General features: G+C 41.4%; 1 protein-coding gene across 1 annotated transcript in view; it reads right to left on the reverse strand.

The window, feature by feature from the left end:
• The window catches only part of nid2a (nidogen 2a (osteonidogen)), a 56,391-nt gene that overhangs the window by 10,960 nt on the left and 27,648 nt on the right, over positions 1-17,783 (reverse strand). Inside the window, exons 14-23 of the mRNA XM_080297473.1 lie at positions 17,546-17,776; positions 8,478-8,618; positions 6,957-7,085; positions 5,314-5,439; positions 4,782-4,915; positions 4,584-4,689; positions 4,083-4,216; positions 3,822-3,927; positions 3,596-3,729; positions 3,179-3,284 (exon numbers count right to left, since the gene is read on the reverse strand). Coding sequence (XP_080153599.1) covers positions 3,179-3,284; positions 3,596-3,729; positions 3,822-3,927; positions 4,083-4,216; positions 4,584-4,689; positions 4,782-4,915; positions 5,314-5,439; positions 6,957-7,085; positions 8,478-8,618; positions 17,546-17,776 — 1,347 coding nt within the window. The remainder of the gene's footprint in view (positions 1-3,178; positions 3,285-3,595; positions 3,730-3,821; positions 3,928-4,082; positions 4,217-4,583; positions 4,690-4,781; positions 4,916-5,313; positions 5,440-6,956; positions 7,086-8,477; positions 8,619-17,545; positions 17,777-17,783) is intronic.

Below are 17,783 nucleotides of genomic sequence, written 5' to 3' on the forward strand. Positions count from 1 at the left end.
CCTCTCTTTCACTTGCCTTGGGGATTCCACCTGAGAGCCTGCCTGGTGATGTTGGTTGGTATTTTGCATAAAGCGTGCCCTGCCAAGCACTAGGGCTGGGCCATATTATACCGTTCACGGTAATACTGGTATAATGTTAGGCAACGATAAGAATATAAAATATCGCGATAGAATATGGGTAAAACACGCATGCCTTTGTTTTCATACGCACATGGCCGAAAAAGCATGGCGGCAACGGAGAATGAGAAGGGGGAAAGCGGATCGTTGACTGAAACGGATGAACCAGAATTGGTTTGTAAAAATGGTGCACCTTCAGTGGTGTGGAACTGGTTTGGTGTTTGTCCGTAAGATACCCACCAAAGCACTATTTTTTGTAGAACATGCAAAGCGGGCCGTCGTTATTGCCGTATTTGTCGGACTAAGGTGCTCGTAAATCTGGGAGCAATCTGGGTCCAAAACTCCGTCCGCTTCAGGTCCCAAAGTCAAACGAACACTGCGGCACATTGAGAGTTAAAAACTGTCGAAATTATTTCACCTTTAATAAAATGATCAGCATTGCTGCTTTACCAGGTGTAACAATTAAGTTTAACATCCAGGCATCCATGAAAACAGAATTTATTACATTTAACGGAGTTAGAAGTTAGCAGGAAGTTTGAGGAAGTTAGGTAGCTAGCGAAACTAGCGAGCTAAGCATGATATAGCATGTTCTGACTGAGAGATTTCTGAAAAAATTTAAACGTACAGCTCTGCTATAACTTCCAACATAAATGAAGACAGGAAACCAAACAGCAGCGATGTTTGTAGGGTTACTGAAGTTGGGCTAGCTGGTATATAATGATACGCTACGCTAGCAACACAGCTATGTTAGCATAACATAAACAGTGAAGCTGGAGGATGAATGCTAACACTTTTCCACTCGATAAAAGTTAACGTGAGGGTTCCCGATGGTTAGAGACGAATGCAATCCCATGGCAGGATGCTGTAAACGGACCAAACTTCAGTCAGGAGAACAACTGAGATAATCCATCCACAATACGAGGTTAGTCATTAATATACTGCAACAACATGGGAATAGAGCAGCTGTGATAGAATACAGCATTAACGAATCAATGGTACAGAAGTGGAGGAAGCAAGAAGAATGAGTTGAATAAAGTTTGATTTATTTGACCGCTTTGTTTTGCTTAATGTGCCTTATAAACCCGTGCACCTTATGGTCCGAAGAATACGTATTTGACTTTTTTATTTGGCACACTGCAGTTTAATGTTGCAAAGCACCTCTTTTTAAACCTTTGTGGTGTCCTCGGGATTCCCATATGCTTGTTTGCCATTCACCTAGGGACCATTTGTGATCCGAGGACACCACATTACCTTTAGTGGACATTATACATGGTTATGCTCAGGATATGTCCGCCCATTTCTACTCGAAATGCCCTTTGGTTAAACTTTCAGCAAGGAATTTGCATTTGCACTGTTAAATTTTTATATAGCTTTAATTCACATAAAAAACAGCTGCTTGTTTAAGTGAAAATAAATGGATGGGTTTTTTGCGCTAGTAAAGTTGTGGAATTGTATTTTGTATTTTTGTCTCGCATCAATTATATCGTCAGTTATATCATTATCGCAAATTTTCAAGTATATATCGTGATAAATATTTTTGGCCATATCGCCCTGCTCTACTCGGCACCATCTTCTCTGCCTGATTTCTTCCTTAGCAGCGAGTTGACAGGTTATTTCCCGTAGTTTGATGTTACTGATTGTGTCTGGCCAGCGAATGTGGAGAATCCTTCTGAGACAGCTGTTGAGGAATGTCTGGATTTTTCTATTTGAGGTTTTATTTGTCTTCCAGGTTTCAGCCCCTTACAGCAGTACTGACTTCACGTTGGAGTTGAACAGTCGGATCTTGGTAGTCAGGGTCATCTCTCTGGATGCCCAAATGTTTTTGAGCTGGATGAAGGCGGCTCTTGCTTTTCCAATCCTTGTCTTGACATCTGCATTGGTTCCACCTAGTTAAGTAAAAGAGTGTATTTCCTCAGGGGACTTCCACTAAGGATGACTGGGTTGTTACTATTGGAGTTGATCCTAAGGATTTTGGTCTTCTCCTTGTTGATTGATGAGTCCAACCTGTGCTGATGTGGCTGCCAATATGCTGGTCTTTTCTTGGAGCTCCTCAAAGTGTTCAGACCATCTTTTCATCTGTTGCACTAGTTCTGTGATGGCCTTTCCCTCTTTGTCCTTGACGGGTCGTTCTGGCTTGCTGTACTTCCCAGACAATTTCTTGATTATTGCGTAAAGGTGTTTCATGTTACCATTGTATGCTGCCTGTTCTGCTTCAGCTCCCATTCCATCTATATAGACATTCTTGTCTTTCCTAATGCTCTTTGTCACTGCTCTGTGGGCTTCTGCCTATTCTGCTTGGGCCTTGGCTTTGTCTGCCCTAGTCCTGCTGTTGTTTACTGCCACCTTCTTGTGTTTTCTCTCTTCTATCTTGCCCAAGGTCTCAGCTGTGATCCATTCTTTATGATGCTATTTCTTTATTCCGACCACTTCTTCACTGATTGTTCTCAGTGTCTTCTTTATGGTCTGCCAATTGGCCTGTATGCTGCTTTTCTCCTCTCCCTGGTGCAGCTAATTAAGCACCTTGATCTTGCTCTTGAACCGAACTCCTCCCTTTATCTTTACTCGACTGACATCATTCTTCGCTCTACGCCGTGTTGTTTTTGTCCAGTTCTTCTTTAACTTCAGCTGCATGTTGGCTACTACAAGATGGTGGTCAGATGCCACATCTGCTCCTCTTCTCACCCTAACACCCTGGAGAAAACTTCTAAACTTCTTGCTAATGCTGATGTGGTCAGTCTGGTTCTCTGTCACACTGTCCAGTGATACCCAGGTTCTTTTGTGGATCCACTTGTGCGGAAAAATGCTACCTCCGATGACCAGGTTGTTGAATGCACACAAATCAACTAATCTCTGCCCATTATCATTCATCACTCCCAGCCCATGTATCCCTATGATTTGTTCATATCCTGTGTTGTCAAACCCAATCTTGGGTTCACATTAAAATCTCCCATAAGGATAATGATGTCTCTGGTTCGGAACGCTAGATTGCTAACAAACAGACAGACAGAAAACCAAATAAATGGAACTGATTACATAAATCTTTGGGGGGGAACAGTCTCACCTGGTCTGTCACAGTCTACAGGTGCTGCACCAGGTGGAGTCCTGGTTCCTGCTCTCTCCTCTCCTCTACTGTCCACACACCAACAATAACCAGTGGAGCCATGGCACTGAAATAAAGATGAGAAATACATTCCATTTTGGGGAATTCTGACCTTTATTTGATAAACAGTGAAGAGTTTTCAGACATGAAAGAAGGGAGGAACAGTGGTGGAAACCACGCAGCAAAGCTCCCTGAGTGAGAGTCGAACATAGACTGCTGTGTTGAGCTTTTCAGCATAAAGTTGCCTGCTCAACCACGTGAGCTAAACTAACACCAATAAAAAGGGTCTTAAGAAGAACAAAAAGAAATCACTGATAAAAGCCAAAGAAGAAACTGTAGTTATTCACTAAATAAATAAATAAAAAGTCAGAGTTTCACCTGCTGAGGTAGATACTGTCCTTCTGCATCACACTGTGGTTTGTAGACTCCAGTTATGGGATATCCATCAGCACTGGTGGTCTTTACGCTGTCTCTGTGGTGCTCACAGTGAGTTTTAGCACGCTCCGGTAGACCTGAAGGCAAAAATAAAAATAATCACATATAAGCTGTGCTGTGTCAACATGAAATCAACCTGCGTAAAACAATCTGAATGAAGAAGTCTCACCTGGTCTGTCACAGTCTACAGGTGCTGCACCAGGTGGAGTCCTGGTTCCTGCTCTCTCCTCTCCTCTACTGTCCACACACCAACAATAGCCAGTGGAGCCATGGCACTGAAATAAAGATGAGAAATACATTCCACTTTGGGGCATTTTGAACTTTATTTGATAAACAGTGAAGAGTTTTCAGACATGAAAGAAGGGAGGAACAGTGGCAGAAGAAACTGTAGTTATTCACTAAATAAATAAATAAAAAGTCACAGTTTCACCTGCTGAGATAGATACTGTCCTTCTGCATCACACTGTGGTACATAGGCTCCAACTATAGGATATCCATCAGCACTGGTGGTCTTTACGCTGTCTCTGTGGTGCTCACAGTGAGTTTTAACATGCTCTGGTTGATCTGAAAGAGAAACAAAGCACATCTAAACCTTCCTGTGTCAACTCCAAATAAACCTGTAAAATACTGGTGGCCGCCAGTACTACCCCTCAGCTTCATAGTAGCTGCACCTGCATGCATCAATGTCAAAATCCTTGTTCACAAATAAGAGTTTTAGAAAACTTGACCTCTGACCTTTAGGTCAAGGTCACTGAGATTTGAACTCATCTGAGATTTTTATTAGATACACCTGTGGTACCAATCTGAAAATCCCATGTCGCCTTATTCTCGAGTTATTGCAGGGTGACAACAATACCCCACAACTTTTTAGGGCTGAGGGGTAATAAAACTAATCTGAATGAAGTACAGGACACTAGAATAAGAGTCTCACCTGGTCTGTCACAGTCTACAGGTGCTGCACCAGGTGGAGTCCTGGTTCCTGCTCTCTCCTCTCCTCTACTGTCCACACACCAACAATAACCAGTGGAGCCATGGCACTGAAATAAAGATGAGAAACACATTATTTAGAAGAACAAAATTAAGTTTTAGATGAAAGCCCAAAGCCAAACTGTACTAATTGGAGTTTCACCTGCTGAGGTAGATACTGTCCTTCTGCATCACACTGTGGTTTGTAGACTCCAGTTATAGGATATCCATCAGCACTGGTGGTCTTTACGCTGTCTCTGTGGTGCTCACAGCGAGTTTTAAGACGCTCCGGTCGATCTGAATGAGAAAAAAACACAAAGACAGAAAATTTAGGAAAAACAACACACAAACCAGAAAAAAGCATAAATTCATGAGTTGCAAGAGACAGTCTGTCAACATCAGAAGTTTCTGACTGGCAAAGACACCTGTTTGGAAAGTCAAGGGTGAACAGTTCAATTCCACCTGAAATCACAAAGCCCCTCTGGGGTTAAGGCACAAAGAGCTTCTAGTGTAAAGCTATGAACCATATCAAAACCCCTTGTCAGCAGGGACATATATTAGCCCTCGACACAACCCCTTCATGGTTAAAATCAGACTGAATTGGAGTCTTTGCCTTTAAACCAAAGGCATCTTTTGCAAAGGCACTAGTTGACTAGATTTAGCCCAGAATACAATATCCATGGAGTGCTACTGACCTTCCTGCTGAGAGCAGTAGAAACCATTCCCAAAAAACCCCAGCTGACACTGACACTGGAAAGATCCCAGTCCATTAATACATCTGGCATTGATGTGACATGGAGAAGAGCTGCACTCATCTATATCTGAAAAAAAGAAAAAAACAGAAGGAGAGAAAGGAGTCAAAAACCACAACTGGACTGGAAACTGCACTACCAATACAACTAAACACTCACACAAAAAATACTACCTGGCTGCTTAATAGATGTTATTTATTTCAGTGGTGATTTATCAGTAGTGTGATTATCTAAATGTAAAGTATTATACTTAGTTTTATTTTTTATTTTTTTGGGGGGGCTCAAAGAAAGTTCATCAAAAGTTCACACTTTTACGTGAAAGGAGGACATGTATGCGCGCACACATTCACAGACAGACACACAAACACACACACAGCCAGGACCTTGCTCCTCCACACATTCCAAAGCAACAAACACATTGTGCCATTGCTCCATTTGTCTTTCCCTTAACCCCCACCCGCCCTGTTTAATCTCACCCTGTCGTTCTCACATTAGTTCTGTTCTCACATTTCTCATCTATCCTCCCCTCTGCCTGTGTTTTCTAGCTTTTTGCAGCTGTGGATGAAGAAATGTTGTAGCTCTGCTTGGACAAACAAGTGAACCTTTTCCAAATATTCAACTCATTTTGGAACTTGGAGGACAAAATGCTCCGAGAATACTTCTCAGGGGGACAGTTAGTCCAGCTGACAATGGATAAAATGCAACAAAGGCAGAATGGAAGAATGATGTGTTTGCCACAAAAAATATGTGTGCACATATTTGGTTAAAATTTGCATTTGCATCAAAGGTACGGTATGTGAAAGCAGACAGGATGCCACAGCTTAAAAAGTCAGCAGAAACCAGCACATTTCTAAGCAGAGATTGATCAAACTGACACGGTGTTATGGCTTTCAGTTGATTTCTTTGCACACAGGGGATATTCTTAAGTGGGATTTCTGAAATGCTAAACATTCGGTTTAGTTGAAATTAACTGTCTGTTTGCTGAAGCTAATCATCAGCCCTCCACCACCGTCATCATCATCATCAACCGAGGGACTGGATCCTCTCTAGAGAAGCAACTGAATAACACCGAGCGCCACAACACCAGTCACCTGGCTAGCCAGCTGACAAATAGTGAAAATTTTCAAAATAAGAGCTCATAAGAAAGGGTTTTCCAACAATAAACTGATGATAGATGATGCAACACATGTCAGTTCTTATGCAGAACAACTGAAAATGTTCACACTTGTTGCTGATGATGTGATTAAACTGATAGGAGGCAGTTCAGAATGTGCAGGCTGCAAGTGTCGCAAGGAAGTTGATATCAGCCCTTAACGTAAACAATCTGGGAGACAAAAGACGAAGAATTCATGCAAGAGATAGCAAAAGAGGTGGACGAGAAGTAAAAGAACATAGAAAAGAAGCACAACATTTTTGGCTTCTAATGAAATTATTGGATACAGTTCCATTGATTGATGTCAAGTCATTCATGTTTCCCTCAGAGCGACCCGTAATAACTGATGAGATCTACTGACTTTGCAAAAAAATTTCCTCTCACATTTTATACAGATGTTTTGTGCATTTCTTGAAGGAATTTCCAAACTCACCAACACAGGTACGCCCATCGTAGCCAAATTCGTAGCCCCTCTGGCAGTGACAGCGGTGACTCCCAGGCAGGTTCACACACTCAGAATTATCCCCACATGTGCCCAAACCCTCAGCGCACTCATCTATGTCTGCAGAGAGGGAGACAAAGAAATTAGCTTTTCTTTAAATTTACAAGTCTGTAAATCAGGAATTCCTTGTCAACACATGTAAAAGCTGTAATTAGGGCTCATTACTGGTGCTTTTACTGTATAAAAAGAAAAAACAAGGTTTCATAGGACTCTGTGCAGTCTAGTAGTACACCCTTAACAGCTTCTAAAGAATTAAGAGGGTAAATAACAGGCAGGTGCTTCCCTTGATTAAGCGATCATCACCAAGTTTGAGCACCTCTAGAAAAGCAGGGGTTTTGGCAGTTTGCTGTTCTGACACATCCAGGTGTGTGCTAACACGATGCCACAATCTTCCAAGAAGCAAATGTCTAAGGTCAGTACAACTGACGAGCTACAACTCAGACTCTACAGACCTCAGTTAGCATGTTAAATATTAAAGGTTGGTGGAGTGATGATTCAGGGTTAATTTGCAGGACCTGGGGACTTTGTAGCCATTAAGTCGACCAGGATCTTCTCTGCATACCAAAGTATTCTAGACAAATGTCAGGCCATCTGTCTTACAGCTGAAGCTTGGACATACATTGGCTATGCAAAAGGATAAGGATCTCAAGCGTGCCAACAAATCTAAAACAGAAATGCTGAAAAAGAAAAGAATCAAGGTGTTGCATCAAACCATTCGAAGTCCAGATCTTTACCCGATTAATATGTGTGGAGGGACATTAAGAGAACTGTGCATGAACGAATGCCTGCAAACTTCAATGACCTGAAGTGACACTGCAAAGAATAATGAGCCAAAACTCCTCCACAACAACGTGAAATAATGATAAGTCGTAAAGAAAACAATTACTTCAAGTTATTGCTGCTAAACTGAGAAATGGTGGCGAGTCTTGTGCACATTTTTTTTCCTCACATGAATGTAAAATGCATTGTGTAATACAACATGGAGATCATCTGAGCAGAAAGGCGCACTGAGGCCCATCCATGAGAATTTAGGATGAGCCTGGGGCTTTCTTTGCTGTCAGCAGCGAAAAAGACCTGCTGCTGGGCTAATGACAGACCACACACCAGCTTGAAGTCCTGAAGGCCCTTTTAACTTGAAAATTAACCTTGAAGAGACGAATGGAGAGGAAGGATGAAGAAAAGAAAAGAAAAGAAAAGAGTGATTACAGACGATTCTGCTCAACCAACCTGTACTTGACCCCTCTACACTGGCTGGACAGATGTTGATAAAACACAGAAACACTGTCTTGGACTTCGACATTTTGTATGCGACAGAAAACGCTAGACTAAACAAAGGCAGAGGAAGCACTCTGAAATGTACATAAACCATCTCATTGCTGCACAGTATATCCACAGAAGAATTCACTCTACGTGCTTGTTCACAGAAGGACCGACACAGACACAGATAGATACCGTAACAGTTGTGCCCATCTCCTGTATAACCAGTAGCACACTGGCACTGGAAAGCCAGGTCCTCTAACGGGATGCACTGGGCTGTGGTGTCACAGTCGTGGGTCCCGGCATAGCAAGGGTTGTGCAGCTCAGGGCCTGGAGCTTCCATTTCATGAGGGAAGAAAAAGAAAGGATTGTGTTTTTAATCACAGTGGATGCAACTTAACAGTGACCGAGAGTGACAGTGAAAAATTACTCTAAGATTCCTAACAGTGCTGCTGGAGAGAGAGGATCCGTTTGGACACCAGGTGTCTATGATTTTTAGGGTCAAGTACAATAACTCAGTTTTGTCTGAATTTAGAAACAGGTCATCCAGATCTTTATGTCTTTTATTCATACCTACAGTCTAACTAGTTGGTATTTGTCATCTGGTTTCATGGATAGATAAGCTGGGTATCATCTGCATAGCAGAGAAAATGTATGCTATTCCTTCTAATAATACTGGCTAAGGATAGCATGTATAATGTAAATAGAATTGGCTCTTGCAAGGAATCCTGTGGAATAATTAACCTTAGTGTGTGAAGAGGACTTCCCATTTACACAAATAAGTAAGCTTAAGTACTTTTTATATGCTAACTTTCATATAACTCCCTGTAACCAGTGTCTAATATAATTTCCTTATTTAATATAATATATATACTTCTGCCATGGTGGATTTTTCATGTTCAAAGTTTCATTTGAGGTCAGCCTTAAAAATAATTCAATATTTCTTCTATTTCAGACGTTATTTTGTCTTACACTGGCTCTGTATGATGACAAAGAGAGACCATATCCCTGTTATAGTCATCTCAGTCAAATTGTTTTGGCTATGGTTACAGAAGCCCCACCCACTTGCTGGTAAAACCTTCTGTTTAGGAGTAGCAGCCAATCAGATGAAAGATGGCCTAAAGAGCCAAAAGCAGGTAAAATGGCTTGTTTCAGGTAACCTGATGGAACTCATGCAAAGCTACTCTATTAGAAAAAATTGCTTGTGTACTGTCAGTAATGTCCATTTGATTTCATTTTCATTTTCTAGTCTTTCAAAGCACATTAAAAGTGGCACCTTCAACAAATGTTAAAAAAGAAAGAATTTAAAGAAGCAGACAATAACATTAACAGACATTAGAATCTGAAAATAAACTGCATTAGACATAAAAGAGCAACATTGTTAAAGCTGGTGTGAGAAAATTCAACCAGACAACCACACAAAATCTGCTACACACCAAATATCCTGAACTCAGATCAACTGAGGTCTGGATTATTTAGTGAAACTTCAGTGATTAGGGCAATGATTACAGGGCAAGTTAACCAAACACACATGTAAAATCACTCCAGACAAACTCCCACAGGATGGACTCCTCTTAGGAAGCAACTCCCTTCATGTTCTCTATGTTCAACATATGGACAAGCTTAGACGCATATGGGGGGGTAGACACATGGACAGAGGGATGAGTGAGCGGATGTGAGTTCAGGGTTTCTTCATACTGCTGCGTGGCTCAGACACACAATTTCAAAAACAAACCTCAGACGAATTTTGAGAAAATCAGAAATATAAACAAAAGAGCAAAGAAAACCATGGGGGAAAAAATAGAAATGTTAAAGATGAATAAATATGCTTAAAGTTCAAATTTGCTGTGTACAGCAGGATACAGCAATGATCCTGTTATAAGAATGCTCCAACTCTTATTTTTTTGTATTATTATAACTTTAACATTAAGCAATATTATAGTGTCGTTAAAACAAGTCTCAGCATCTTTGATCGATAACTTTGGTCTCGTGTCATGTAAAAATATTATCTCATGTAAAATACCCCACACTGCTCAGGCATTCCTTCTACCCACACAATTTAAATATTGGCCCAAATATGGAATTTAGATTCGGCTCAAACACAAACCTTCAGTGTCTGCATGGTTTCGCTTTTATTTCAAGGACATCTATAGTTAGTCGGCTCCAGTTGGCTGGGATGTAAAATATTCTCAGTTATGCACATGAACACATCTGTTATAATATCTGTTTTTAATAATCTTAGAATGTTTCATGCTGGACTTTTGCTTTACTGTCAGCTTCATCATATGCCATAAACAACAACACACTTGCACATAAACAAAAACAAACATACACACACGCAGCTTGTTTTCATCTCCTGAGGCCAGAGAGCAATTTTGGCTCATTATCAGAGAGAGAGAGAGAGAGAGAGAGAGAGAGAGAGAGAGACCCTGCAAAGTCTGAATGTGGCGGTAAAAAAGGGGAGATGAGAGGGTGAGATACACATGGACTATAGAAAAGGCTGAGGGATAATTAAAGAGAGAGAGAATGGGAGAAGCACGCACGCACACACACACACACACATCATCATCATCATCATCAAAGTGGTGAGTGCAGTTTCCCACCTGTTGCTTTTCAAAAATCTCCTCCACACACGCATAAACACGTAGACACAAACAAACTGGGTTTATGCACTGGACACTTAAAGTCCAGCAACACTAAATCATCTGAACGCACTGAAAGCTGGATTTAAGTGGTTTATCGGGCTAAAAAAAAAAAAAAACCCGGCACAGCTAAGGAGAAAACTACCCAAATGAATCCATAGTGGTGTCAACAGTTAGCTAAAGTGAGGCTGCAAATAAAAAACTAACTGCAGGCATGGTGCTTAAAACATGGGGGCAATTAACATGTAGTTCTTTTAAAATATGCAGCTTTGGCTTTTGCACTACGGGGAATGTACAACAGGGGCCCGAGTCTCATTAACAGACTCAGACTCTTTAAAATGACGAGATGTTTGTTCAAAGCAAAATCCAGATAAGTAAGATAAATATGAATCACTTTAGGTCTAAAATGCTAAATTGGCCACAGGTGTGAATGCGGGAGTGAGTGTGAGTGCAAATGATTGTCTGTCTCTGTATGTTAGCCCTGCGACAGACTGGCGACCTGTCCAGGGTGTACCCCGCCTCTCGCCCCATGACAGCTGAGATAGGTTTCAGCGCCCCGCGCGACCCTGAAAAGGATAAGCGGAAGCGAATGGATGGATGAATCATTTTAGCGGCACCGTGGCACGGTGGGGTCTTTCTGTGCGGAGTTTACATGTTCTCCCCATGTTGCGTGGGTTCTCCCCGGTTGCTCCGGCTTCCTTCCACAGTCCAAAGACATGCAGTTAGTGGGGATAGGAAAACACTAAATTGCCTATGGGTGTGAATGTGAGTGCGAATGGTTGTCTTTGTCTATCTGTTAGCCCTGAGACAGACTGGTGACCTGTCCAGGATGTACCCTGCCTCTCACCCTAAGACAGCTGGGATAGGCTCCAGATGGATGAATAATTTCAAATATTTACTTCAAAACTATTTACTCCAATACTTTAAATAACAGGTGGCTACATTAGATTAAATTAAATCATTGAAAATAGGGGGCCCTCAATAAACTATACCACAACTAGTTAATTTGCAGTTTAATAAAGCGTATGACAGGTTTACCTGTCAGTTCAGCGTCTTTTCTTCCACAATTCTCATGACATCACTAGTCAGCTATTCTACCTGGCAACCCCCATTCAAGACACCCCCCACTCCACAGCACATATGTATGCCCTCTGTGTGACAGGCTCATACTTAACCCATGTTTACAAAATCCCTTATCCCCAAAAGCTCTTCCAGCTGTGGTCTGGGTGGATCATTGTGTGTGAGCATGTGCATGTGTGAGATATGTCATCATAACGTTTTTAATCAGCGTGCTGACGTCTCAATGACAGATTCCTGGTCTGAATCCAAAAACAAGGTGGTGGTGTCTGTCTCAAATTCTTTTTCAGACTTCTTTTTCCCGTCATCTTACAAGGTCACGTATCCAACTGTCACTATCTGCTTTTCAGCAGACAAAGTGGGTAAAGACAGCACAACTGCTGCATGTTGACAGAAAAAGAACACAACACATGTTCTGTCCTGTATTTATATATCTATGAACATTTTTTCTTCCATTATTTTAAGGAGAGCAGATGAAGGTAATGGACATAAAAATTAAAAACAACGCGGGAAAAATTGTTGAAAAACTTTTCATCTAATGTAACATAATTCATCTAAAAGGATCTTTTCTTTGGCTTAGCAAGCCACAAAGACCTCTGTGATTCTCAAAGTGCTTGATTTACCATTCACTTGGGTGCAGTAAAGCTTTAACAACGATAAAACTGTAAATAGAAAAGATAACATCAAATATGCCTGTCAACCACACACACTCCCCAAACACATTCAAATCCAACCCATACCTTGGATATCACTGGACCTAACTGCCTACAGTTACTATTCTGTGACCAACGCAGCGAAAAGTAGCTAGCAGCTAATTTCAGGTTTACCTTCTGTAGATCATTGATTATTGAATCATTAAATGATTGCCAAGCAATATTTGTTTATGAGACCTGCCGTAACTGTGGTCCAATAGCATGGTGGCAGGAGTTTTGTTTTTCCGGTACTGGCATTGTGTTTTAACGCTGGGGTACGCATTAAAGTTTTACAGCGGACTAACATCCAGAGTGATCATTGGCTTGTCGCATCACATGAGAATGCTACACCTTCTATTAGTAAAACTATATTAATGTCCATTCCATCCATCCATTCGCTTCCGCTTATCCTTTTCAGGGTCGCGGGGGGCGCTGGAGCCTATCCCAGCTGTCATAGGGCGAAAGGCGGGGTACACCCTGGACAGGTCGCCAGTCTGTCGCAGGGCTAACACATAGGGACAGACAACCATTCACACTCACATTCACACCTAGTGGCAATTTGGATTATCCAATTAACCTATCCCCACAAGCTGCATGTCTTTGGACGGTGGGAGGGAACCCACGCAAAAACACAGGGAGATCATTCAATTCATTTCAATTCAATTCAATTCAATTCAATTCAATTCAATTCAATTCAATTTATATAGAACCAAATCACAAAAACAGTTGCCTCAAGAGGCTTTGTATTCTAAGGTAAAGACCCTAAAATACTACAGAGAAAACCCCAACAATCAGATAACCCCACTCTCTTTTAACAGAAAGCAGATGTCTTTGATTTGTCTTCCTCCCCTCACCCCCAACCGGTGGTAGCAACGTCTGCCCCTCCCTAAATTTCTGGTTCTGCCAGAGGTTTCTTCCTGTTAAAAGGAAGTTTTTCTTCCCACTTTCTCCAAAGCCTTAGCTAATAGGGGGTTATCTTATTGTTGGAGGTTTCCTCTCTAAATTTTTAGGGTCTTTATCTTACAATATAAAGCCCCTTAAGGCAACTGTTGTTGTGATTTGACATTACGAATAAAATCTAATTAAAATGAATTGAAGAAAACTCCAGCACAGCCAGGCTCATGGAGGTACAGCCATCTGTTGTGACTGGTTGGGGAGGGGTAAGAAAGGAAGACTGAACCAAAGAGACAATGTGGAAGTCAGCCAGAGATTAACAGTAACTAATGATGAAATACGATGCTGTGTTCCAAAAGGTTGATTCTGTTCATCTGGAGGTAGCGTTTTCAGTGGGAGAAACGTTTCGTCACCCATCCAAGTGACTTCTTCAGTCTCAGCTGACTGCAGGTTTCCCCAATCTTATAAACAGCACATTTGCATAATGACTGAAACCAGCCCACTGAAGGAACAATGGGCTGTGAGGTCAGTTCCTTGATCATTAGATTAAGGTGAAGAAGAAGAAGAAATGCTCAGTGCACCATGGGAAACCCCCAGCAGCCTAAGTCTATTGGGACGTACCAAGGGAGGGTTCAGTGTCACCTGTCATCCAATCCTTACTATAAGCTTCATCAAAAGGGAAAGTTTTGAGCCTAATCTTAAATCTAGAATAAAGGTCGTCTATCTCCCAATTCCAAAGTGGGAGCTGGTTCCACAGAAGAGAGGTACTTTTAAATACCCTCCTTCCCATCCTGGAGAGGCCATCCACAGTTTCTCAGCTGAGAACCAGAGACTCAGACTCTGAGCTGCTAATTGTCAGCCACTTCACACAAGTGGATCCAGTGTGAAAGTGAGTTTACTAAAACTCATATCCTCTGCCTCTTCATGGCTCCTAAAAAATTCTGTCCATAAAAGTTGTAAACATAGTCAGTTGTACCAATAATACTTTAATAATTATAATAATTACTAAGTAGTATTCCAAGCACATTACTTTTTTATTCCTAGGTTGCAGACGATAACGCAGAACACAAACTTGGGGGCAAATTCCACAGAACCAGTTCTGGTTTGGTGGTTTTGGCTTGTGCTCTGGAAACAGAAGGTGCTTTTAAACAGTAAGGCAAATCTTTTTTTTCAACACTCTGAGATTTTTTTCCCCCACTCATGCTAAGTTCTCATTAAATTCTGTTGGCCTATCTACAGTTTTCACTCCTTGACCAGCTCTTTTCGTTAACTGTGTTAACACATGTCTGGATTCATCTGCAGCTGAATTCGTTAAAATCCTTAAAGACAGCTGTGACAGCTGTGACGTAAACTGTGGTTCAAATTATCCTTAAAAGGGTCTGGTGTGTCTGCACCATGGTAGACACTGAAGTGAAAATGGAGACATTATGACAACATTTTCTATGGTTTCAATCTGTAAATCCACAGCATGTGTTCTTAAACCTGTGCTCTATCCAACTCTGTGCCATTGGTTTGGCTGAGGTTTCTGTGGCAACCCTGCAATAATTAATAGCTGAATGGTTAAAGGCTCTGGAAGAGAAGTCATGTTTCCAACACTGTAGGCGTTGTGACTGAAGCTGAAAGACTGAAGTTACAAAATATGTGGTACAACCATTCTCGGGACTAGTCTGGCTTGTGTTGTTGGTCCATCCAAGTTATAACATACAAAGAGCTGAAGTGAAAGCAAGTGTTAAAAATGATGGGACGTGTCCACTGCAGTCACTATCTGTGGTTTTCATTTTGTATTTTTTATTATTATCTTTGATGGAGTTTTGTGTGCTTCTCTCTTTCCTCTGGCGAACTCTGTTGCGGCTCCCTTTGCTGTTACGGCCCACTTGTCAACCAGTTAGCATTCGACAACAGACAGCTTGATCTGCATCCAGCAACGTGCAGTTGGGGTTTTGGAAGACTGCACAGGAAGATGTTTGCGGTGGGTGAAAACCCCTCACCAGAAACTGTCCATATGGAATGCCATACGCAAACAGACACAACTGGTAGATCATAAAATACACATGACAGGGATGGTCTGAAATCCATTTAGCCATTAGAACCATAAGATTTGTTGATTTAAAACTTTAAATTGTTTCAGTTTGGAGAACAGCCTGTTTTTTTGGTCATCATGTATGACTGTATCATGTATCAGAGTATCTAGTAGATGTTTTTATGACAGCTTGCTGGGAAACAGTTTACATAATGGCAGCATTTACTGCTGTAGCTCAGGAGGTAGAGCAGGTCATCTACTGATTGGAAGGTTCGATCCCTGGCTTTCCCAGTCTGCATGCCAAATATCCTTGGGCAAGATATTAACCCCAGGTTGCTCTCCAATGCGTCCATTGGACTATGAATGTGTGTGAATGGTAGTTACTAAGGAGTTAAAAGCATAGAAGACAGTGCTTGTGTGAATGTGGCATATTGCATAGAGGGTTTTGAGTACTCTAGGAGAGTAAAAAAGCGCTATATAACAATCAGTCCATTTACCATTTAAAGAAAAATCTCAGCTCAAAAACTGTCACAGTTATCGACAACTCCAGTCATTAAGTGAACTGCAGTGTCAGTTATCTTTTCATGAGTTTAGGTTCATAAAATGTGTGCAACCTTGTAAACACTGTCCATTGTACCATGCGTTATTTATCTTATATTACAAGTAGGGGAATGGCATGTGCACTAAATACCTATATCTATATACCAAGTATCATGAAAATGATAACTTTTTCACTTTTGGCACAAAAAATGCCAGCTGGCCTGCTAACCACACCCATGCTGGCAATTACAGCGTAAAGAAAATGTAGTTGATTTACCGAATACTTTTATAATTTTATAACAAGGGGCAACTACTCAAGACAGTATTTTCTTATGTGAGCTTGCAATCTGTCTCTGTCGGCAGGGAAAGACAAATATTATTCCGAAACCAAACAGTCCCTTCATGAATCAAACGCCCTTTTGATGTGGGCCATAGCAATCGCTTGGCGAGCACATTTCTGTCTAGACAGGCTTCAGTAGACAAATTCTTCCTGCTAATTTTCAATTCAATTCAATTCAATTTTATTTATATAGCGCCAAATCACAACAAAAGTCGCCTCAAGGCGCTTCATAGATACAGAGAAAAACCCAACAATCATATGACCCCCTATGAGCAAGCACTTTGGCGACAGTGGGAAGGAAAAACTCCCTTTTAACAGGAAGAAACCTCCGGCAGAACCAGGCTCAGGGAGGGGCGGCCATCTGCTGCGACCGGTTGGGGTGAGAGAAGGAAGACAGGATAAAGACATGCTGTGGAAGAGAGACAGAGGTTAATAACAGATATGATTCAATGCAGAGAGGTCTATTAATACATAGTGAGTGAGAAAGGTGACTGGAAAGGAAAAACTCAATGCATCATGGGAATCCCCCGGCAGCCTACATCTATTGCAGCATAACAAAGGGAGGATTCAGGGTCACCTGGTCCAGCCCTAACTATATGCTTTAGAAAAAAGGAAAGTTTTAAGCCTAATCTTAAAAGTAGAGATAGTGTCTGTCTCCCGAATCCAAACTGGAAGCTGGTTCCACAGAAGCTGCTAATGTTAGCTAAAATTTTATGTTATTCTTATTATTATTTATTGCTGGACAATAAATACTTAAATAAATACAGCACTTCAGGCTTTTAAACTACTGTTGTGTTGTGTTGTTGTTTGCTGTTTATGTGTGTAAATTTGTTGACTTGATTTTATAAGAACTTTGCATTACGTGTGGTCAGAGGCTTGACAAGTCGCAAATGTTCACTTTACTTCAGGTCAAGGCACTACTTGCTATGGTCGATTTAAGAAAACACTACCATGTTAAAACTCACACATTATATGAGTAAATATGTAGTATATACAGTAACTGGACCACCTGTGAATTGCTATTAAAGTGTGATCTCTGTAAACATAGTTTGTCTCACCTCTAACTGGGCTGATTTTGTTGGTGATGGCGTATCTCAGGATCCGCTCCTCCTTCACGAACATGACAAACACCCTCTCCATAAGGATCTGCAAAGTCTCCGGGGTGGCAGCTTGGTTGTTGTGTGGGCAGTCACGGTAGGTGATATTCTGTTTCAGCTGGAAAGAGAAGGACTCGGACCCTCGGTCTGCTGTAACCACTGAATACTCTCTAATAGAGGTGGAGGTTGCAACTGTAGA

Source organism: Astatotilapia calliptera, chromosome 23 (genome assembly GCF_964374335.1).
Source record: "Astatotilapia calliptera chromosome 23, fAstCal68.1, whole genome shotgun sequence".
NCBI classification, from domain to species: Eukaryota; Metazoa; Chordata; class Actinopteri; order Cichliformes; family Cichlidae; genus Astatotilapia; species Astatotilapia calliptera.